At 31.1% G+C, this 7996-nt stretch overlaps 1 protein-coding gene across 1 annotated transcript; it reads right to left on the minus strand.

Annotated features, from left to right (window-relative positions):
* Positions 1-3131: 3131 nt before the first annotated feature.
* On the minus strand, positions 3132-6491 carry LOC120080044 (GDSL-like Lipase/Acylhydrolase superfamily protein). Its single transcript, XM_039034584.2, has 5 exons — positions 6179-6491; positions 5101-5225; positions 4751-4999; positions 4357-4618; positions 3132-3541 (listed from the first exon to the last, which is right to left on the minus strand). The coding sequence occupies exons 1-5, from the start codon at positions 6447-6449 to the stop codon at positions 3318-3320; spliced, it is 1131 nt and encodes a 376-aa protein (XP_038890512.2). The 5' UTR covers positions 6450-6491; the 3' UTR covers positions 3132-3317.
* Between the last annotated feature and the right edge of the window lie 1505 nt (positions 6492-7996).

A 7996-nucleotide genomic window follows, 5' to 3' on the forward strand; every position in this document is an offset into this window, starting at 1 on the left:
AACTTCACCGAATTAATTCCTTTCTCTACTCTTACTACTACAACATTTAACAAACAGATTTAAGTTTATTTTCCATCTCTTATTATTCCATTTTAAATAAATAAAATAAACATGTAAGATATGTTATTAGTATCCAAATTTATGACAGTCATTATGAATGAATATTACTTTAAATTCTTGGCATGAATCTCCCAGTATGATCTTTTACTGAAAACAAACTAAAGTTTGTGCTTGTAGTCGAATATAATACTGCTGCAACTTTTCCCCCTATATTTATTATGAATTCTTGGATCATCTACATCTTTATTAAATTAGCTTCTAATTACTATTTTTTCCTCTCTTTTACCGTCTAGAATTAACATTTATTTGATAATAAATTGCTTCTTTAACACCATAAGTTATAAATTTTCTCCAACATCAAATGGTGTAAACCTACTTTTAGTCACATTATAGAAGTCCCTTCGAATAACATCTTATTGCACATTGAAAGATATATGAGTGATGGTAGCTTAGAGAGATTTGACGGTTTAAATTGGACAATATAGTTACAAGAAAATTTTTAGTACTATAAAAAAATTTCAAAGTAATATTTAATAATAATGTAGCATCCAAAAAATAAATTAATAAATCATTCAACCACAATAGTTAAATTATCAGAACTAGAAGCACTAAAATATTTTTCTTTTTCATTTTTTCTTAATTTGTTTTAGTACATATTTGCTTTGAATTTGACAAGTGAAAAGTGGAGATTAAGAATGGTGTTGCATGTAAGGGAGAGAAGTTTTCCATGTTAGAGAGAGAAGAGAGACCATTGAAGGAGTTAAGTCATCTTGCATGTAAGACAGAGAGGAAGATCGGTAACGCTGGCCTAGGCATGTTAGACAGAGAGTAAGAATTTTGTGCTTCATGATTACCTAGAAAAGTGATTTTTAGCTATATCTCCTAGTTTTTTAATCTAGTTTCTGATTCATATTATACATATATATATTGTTCCGTTTGATAATTATATTATTATTTTTTAAAAAAATTAAGTCTATTTTATCCAAATTTTTATAATGATGTATATTTTTTTAAATATAATGGTTAAATTCTTAACTAAATTCTAAAAACAAATACAACTTTTTGAAAGCTACATTTTTTTTAATTCTCAACTTTTTACTTGATTTTTTAAATTATTGGTGAAAAGTATATAACAAATTAAGAAATTTGGGGATAGAAGTAGTGTCTATAGACTTAATTTTTTTTTTTTTTTTTTTTAAAAAAGTTACCAAATAGAGAATATATCACAATTTATCCGTAAAAGATTTGCGTTTTGTTTCAATTTTATACATTAGTTTCAAGAATTACATTTTTAAACCTCAATTTTTCATTAAGTACTCGTTTCCTACCTTAGGTGTGTAATTGTTTATTCATTAATATAATTGATTAAGTTTTACTATTTTTCATTATTATTAAAATCAAAGAAAATTTCTTATAAATATAAAAAAATCTCAAAAATATTTATACTTTATAGCAAAAAGTTCCAAAAGTGTTTTGTACTTTTGAAACTTTTTGCTATAAAGTGTAAATATTTTTAAATAATTTTTTATATTAAAAAATGTCCAAAATTAAATTTAAAATTTCTTTTTATAATTATTTTAAATTAATTGATACATTAACATCAATGATTAAAAATGAATATTTAGTAAAGAATCGAGATTAAAAACGTAAATATTGTAATCTAGAAACAAAATTGAACAAAACTCAAGTCTAGCATAGGGTAAAATAAAATTTATGGACTAAATTGAAACGAAATCGAAATTTAAGGGCCAAAATGGTATTCTTTTTCTGTTTTTCTTTTTCTCATAAATTATCCCAAAGCCAAAAACTCTATAAATTTCATCCGTGATGTTAATAACCATACTCAAATTCTTTTATAATAATAATGTTGCACATATATATCCCTGTGTTCTGCAGTCTTACATGGTATTGCTCCATATGTGATCATTGGAAAAGCAGCAGTTCCTCATGTCAAATCTCCCATTGCTGCAATTCTTCATGATCTTATGCCCAAATTTATAAGCCCCTTTGCTGTTGCAGCTATGTCCAGCCGTTATTTCTAGTTCTACTTTAAACAAATAAAGTTGTAAGAAAGAAGATACATCATATTGTTTCTTCTTTGAACAAGGATGAGACTACTACTTGTAATGGCCAAGAAGAAAAATAACCATATGGGTGATGATAATGATAATAATTTATAGTTTACTAGTTTAAATACTTTTTTTTACCTTCTCAGCCTATGAAATTGCAATTACTTTTTCATAGCATGAATTCTATTTAAAAGCTTTAATCTCCAATATTTGTTATCCACTCGGAGTTAAAATAAATCAACTTTAAAGTTTAATTATCTATATAAAATAAGGTAGAAATAGTTGTGGTACTTAGCTAAATTAATGGCTCAATCTTATTGGACAGTATTTGAACTCGATCACCATATTAGAACTTGGTAAAATTGGAAAAATGGAAGGGACCTCACACCCTTATAAAATAGATATGGGTTCCATGGAATCTCATATTATCAATATAGTATTAGAGCCCATAAAGTCCGAACCAATACTCGATCTAATAAAAAGAAATTACTCGATCGAATAAAAAGAAATTGTGCTCCGATTAAGAATAGTCAACCCAAAAGAGGCACCATCTTGAGGAGGCGTGATCAAGAGACCTCACACCCCTTATAAGATAAATGGGTGTTAATTCTGTTTTCGATTGGTTTTGAGATGGAACGATGATCTGGATAAGGTAGGATTAAAGTAGAACGGCGCAGTCGGAACATCAATAGTGGATATAGACGTCACTTAGTAGGGCGATGCGGATATTAGGATACGTATACACAAAGAATGGAACATGTATGAACCCCTTAATTAACCTAAAAAGAAGATCTAAAATGCTAATTTACACAGCTTGGTGACATCTCGGGAATGTATATATGATTAGATGCATATGTAATTTATAGGATTAATTAACAAACTCGTATATTATCTCAGGGAAAGCAAACTTAATCGAGTTATTCAAATTTAACCCATGGGCCAAATCATAATGTTTTTCCTCTCCCACCTTTTTCTTTCACATATATAAAAAAGACAATGGTGTTAAACACAAAAGTTCCAATCTTTTTATTACACTTGAAATCAGTCATGGCTTACACAAAGAAAACAAGGCTTGAAAGAAGAAACTGGAGATGGATGACATACAAATAGAAAGCAACAAGAAGTAATGAAAGAGAATACAATTAAATCCCACACATCTGACATAGGTCGTTTGTAATTAAGGTAACTTTACAACATTGCTAATTGTTGTATGTTAATGGGATATGCATAGGCTCTTGAAGGGGAAGTGAATGCCATCTTGGCCAACACTACATTTGCATCCTCTGTGGGATGAAATGCATCCCAAAACAAGTAGCCTCTTCGATCTTCGCATGGTTGCTGAAGAGGTAAACATGTTATTTGCCCATTGTTTTTCCCCACTCCACAACATCCCTTGTCTACAACTGTGAACCCTGTTCATTCATACACACACTTCATCTTCCATTCATGTTTAAATTAGCTTAAATATACAATATACATATATAACAAGTCCCTAATACTTTATATAATTTTCACTTTTGTTCTTCATCTTTCCAAATTTTCAAGGTTAAATTATCAAAAGTACCGTACCCTTAAACTATAGGGTTGGCTTCAATTACATCCTGAAATTTTAAAAGCTTTATTTAACCTTGGAGTTTTGAAGTTTGTTTCAAAAATAATTTTGGTAGGGTTTTTCTAACAAATTCATAGATAGAAAAGTTTGTAAATGGCAGATCTTTGAATTGTATACTTATTATCATCTTCCTCTTTTGTTCTTTCATTTATAATTTTTTTCTCTTGCCCTAACCCCCAATTTTAATTTATGCATGTGTTTATAGATTTGTTTACTTAAACAATACATAAGCATATATATATTTTTTTTTTAAAAAAAAAAAATACTTCTTTCTATCACAAATTTAATAGCAGAAGTCCTCGAGGGTTGTTTTGAAAAAACTTCGAACATATAAAAGGGTTAAAATAAAATATTACAAAGTTTGGAGGTATAATTATTGAAATTAATTCTAAAAGAAAAATTATTTCAAATGGTAAAACTGTTGAAAATATTTAGAAGATATAGCAAAATTTTAGAAACATGGATGATAGACGTTGATAGACTTCTATCATTGTCTATCATTTTGCTATATTTTGTAAATATTTTAATTTGTTTTTCTATATTTAAAAGCAACCGATTCTAAAATGGGTTTTTAAAATTTCGTGCAAGGGATTTTTTACATTCATTTTACTATACCATAAGTGGAGGCATTTTCAATCAAGTCGATGTTGCTTCGGTAGGTATCAAGGTACACAAACTTAGCTCCGGGAAGAACACGACCACTATTGAAATGGTCGACAAGCTTGCGGAGGCCGGAGTTGAAAAGGGTGATCGCACCATTGATCTCTTCGTTGCAACGACTACTATTGCCTTGATATCTAGCCAGCTCGTAAGGAATGCAACCGATCTGACCAACCCCGGTCACAACTATTTTCCGTGCTCCAAGTTGGTACAATTGCTACAACAAAAATGCAAGTCTTTTTTAAAATCAAACTAAATCCATCGAAATGAAATGAGATGAAATTAAAGGTTTTGGAATATAATTAAGATAGAAAGCAGGGAAGTTGAGTTAATGGAAACAAATAGTTACTCTAAGTTGGCGAGTGTAATCTTGAAGAAGGGCAGAGGCATAAGCTTGAGGTGTGTATTGAGATTTGGTGTTGTAAAAATCAGTCATGAAGTAATTATTGAGATAGTCATTGCTTCCCATTCCTGAATAGAAAATGCATCTGCTTAAATAGCAACTAAGAGCTTCAGTGTCTCCTCTGAAAAACCTACTCATTTCTTCCACTGTTCTCCCAAAATTCTCTACTTGGTTGTTCATAGATAAATGAGCACCCTTCAAATTCAAAACAACCATACCCAAAATGTCAATTTCAAAATAATAATAATGTTTATGTTTAATTTTTGGTAAAATTTTATGATAAATTAAAATTATACCAAATTGTTTCCAGTCTCATCTCTAATTCCTGCTGCACCAGATGCATAGTTGACTCCTCTAAGAAGGGCTCTTCCTCGAGTTCTACTGTATGGAGGAATGAATGTCCGAAACCCCAGTAGCTGAGCTGCAATTATTATATACAATTCAATACTCACTCACTATATTTCATTTTATATCTTCTCAATTATCTTGTATTAAAATCTTTTTATTTCATCTTTAATCTTGAATATAAATGATACAACAAATTCAGACTTCTTCAAAAATTGAGATGTTTAAAATAATTTCAAAGTTAATTCAATATACCCAACATCTAGCCACAAATTTATATTTAATTTAATTTCAATTTTTTATTTAAGCTCAATATTCAAAGGCCCAAATCCAACTCACTAAAAAAATGCAAAAATACTACTGGGTGCATCCTACCCTATAATCTCACACAAGAAGGAAAAGGTGAAAAATATTTTTATTTGTGAGAATAAGTAAGAAAAATTTGTCACATTTGATGAAATTACAAAATAAAATAGCCAAGTTAATTAAGTATAAAATAAGACCGAAACGTTCTCTTTCTTAAGGTATTTGTGGGTTGTTTTCTATCCACAACTTCCCCATTTTATTATCTCAAAATTCAAAACATTTACTTTCTTAGTTTGTGAACTTTCGAAAACATTCGTCAAAATGAGCCTAATTCAATTAGTATGAAATTTTTACTGACTTCGAGATTAGAGGCTCCATTTTCCCATCCCACATTTTGTTGGGAAAAAAATTCAAAAACATTCTTTTCCGTGTGGCCATCAATTCTTATCATAATGAAAGAGTTTTTGACCTATTTCCAAGTCCAAAACCAAACTCACTACTTGTGGTTTAGAATAGAACTCACACGTCCACATCAATAAATCACATAAATCCACAATTAATAAATTATAAAAAAAAAAACATAAAATATGAACTATTGACCAAAAAGTCGAAGTTGAATTCTTCCCTTTATAGGTTATATGATAAAAAAAAAATGACCTCAAATCCAATGTTGTTTCAAAAGACATAGAATATTAAAAAAGAAGAGCTAAGAAACACATTTACCTAAGACATCAACAAAGGTTCGACCATTAGTGAAGCGGCCAGTGGTGCCCTGAGGAAAATCAACTCCATAAGGCCTATAATTGGCTCTCGCAAGCGTAAGCAATCCATTGTTATTGCCATTATCCACTAAAGAATCTCCAAAAATGAAGAAACCAGGAACTCCACTCCCTTGATCCTGTGAAGAACAAGCCTTTGGAGTACTCAAACACAAACAAACCGTCAAAATCACTGAAGCCAAAATCAACGGCTCAGATCTTTTGACCATCCCCATGTTTATTCAAATTTTCAACCTCCCCCACAAAATTTCTCTTCTCAAAATGCTGCATTTATAGGCTTTTATATGACGATTCAGTTCGCCTTGAGCTGGATGCCTAGTGGCATATACTGCATTAATGGAGGTCTCATGGAAGTGGAGAATACTTTATGTGATGGTTGTCGTGTTTCACTCACAAAAAAGTGTTTAGCAGCGGTGGTGGGTTGGAGATCTTGCAGTGTTTCTCGTGATGACTAGCTACTAGCTACTTGGAGGGAAGAGTTTTTCATTCTTCTCATGAACAAATTTTATGGAGAGCAAAAGAGCAAACTGTAGTTTGAAATTATTTGGATTTAAGACTTTATTTCTTGATAAATATTATCGATAAACTATTAATATGTGCATTACTGGTAACTCTTTGTTATTGATGGGCTATTTTTGTCTACTAACAACGATTTATACATGTTTATAATTGATAGAACACATTTTTATGTTTATTATTGAATTGCTATTAGTAATTCATGGTTATTTTCTATCAATTGACTTGTCATTAATAGAAGTTAAAATTGATTTTTTTGGTAGTGACAGGTATTGATAGAAGTTAAAATCGTGCCATATTTGCATTTGTTTTTAGATCGTGCTAGATTTGCTATTATTTTGTATTAGTTCAGATTCCACAATTTGTTTCTTCTTGTTGTATTACGATCTTCAATTCTTGTTGTTCATATCTCATTCTATTAATTAGGAATATTTATATAGCGAGTCTTTTCTTCTCCATATTCATCTAACTATGATGAACTAATTGTGTTTTGTTTTTATATAAAACTTTTTCATTGAAGATCACTCTTAACTTCTTGCTTTGATCATTTTAAAAGTCTTATAACTCATTCTCAGCTCTGTTGTATCCAAGAGAATAATACTTCTTGGATTTGAAATCTAATTTTGTAAACTCCGAACCCTATTTTTCCTATTTAAATATGTTTATTGATGTGATTGTATGATAAATAGGTTAATTTATGAGTTAGTATCAAATTGTAGGAAAATGGGTGAAGAATAAGAAAGTAAAGAAGGAAAAATTAAGTATTGAAGCATGGCTCTCGGGTGAGGTTGAGTTAACCTAGCAAGAGGAAAATTTTGGCTAAGTGTTGCCATAGGAGTTGCCATATGCGTTGGCCTTGGAGGTGAGATCAATATGCGTTGGTCTTGCTCTTTGAGGTTTGGCGAGCTCTTGTGGGGGCCAAGTGTGACCGAGTGTTGTGCGCTAGTCGTTGGAATAGTGAACACCATGGTGGTTGAGATGGACGCATGTGATCCCATGCGTTGACAAGGGTATGCGACAACCAAGAACTTGTTTAGGTTAGTAAAGCATGCGTCAAGAGTGTGATAAGCGTTGGCATGGTGAGGATGTAAGGCAAGGCAACTATCCAAGTGTTACCACAAGGCTAGGCGATGATTCTAGCGCATGCGTTCAAGTGTGAGCGGTGGCCGAGAGCTTGTGTGTTGAGGGTAGTGCGTGATGACAAGGAGCTTTAGAGGTTAGCATGCGTTGTGGGCATGCGATAAGA

Source organism: Benincasa hispida, chromosome 6 (genome assembly GCF_027475165.1).
Source record: "Benincasa hispida cultivar pf3 chromosome 6, pf3_genome.v1.1, whole genome shotgun sequence".
NCBI lineage: Eukaryota > Viridiplantae > Streptophyta > Magnoliopsida > Cucurbitales > Cucurbitaceae > Benincasa > Benincasa hispida.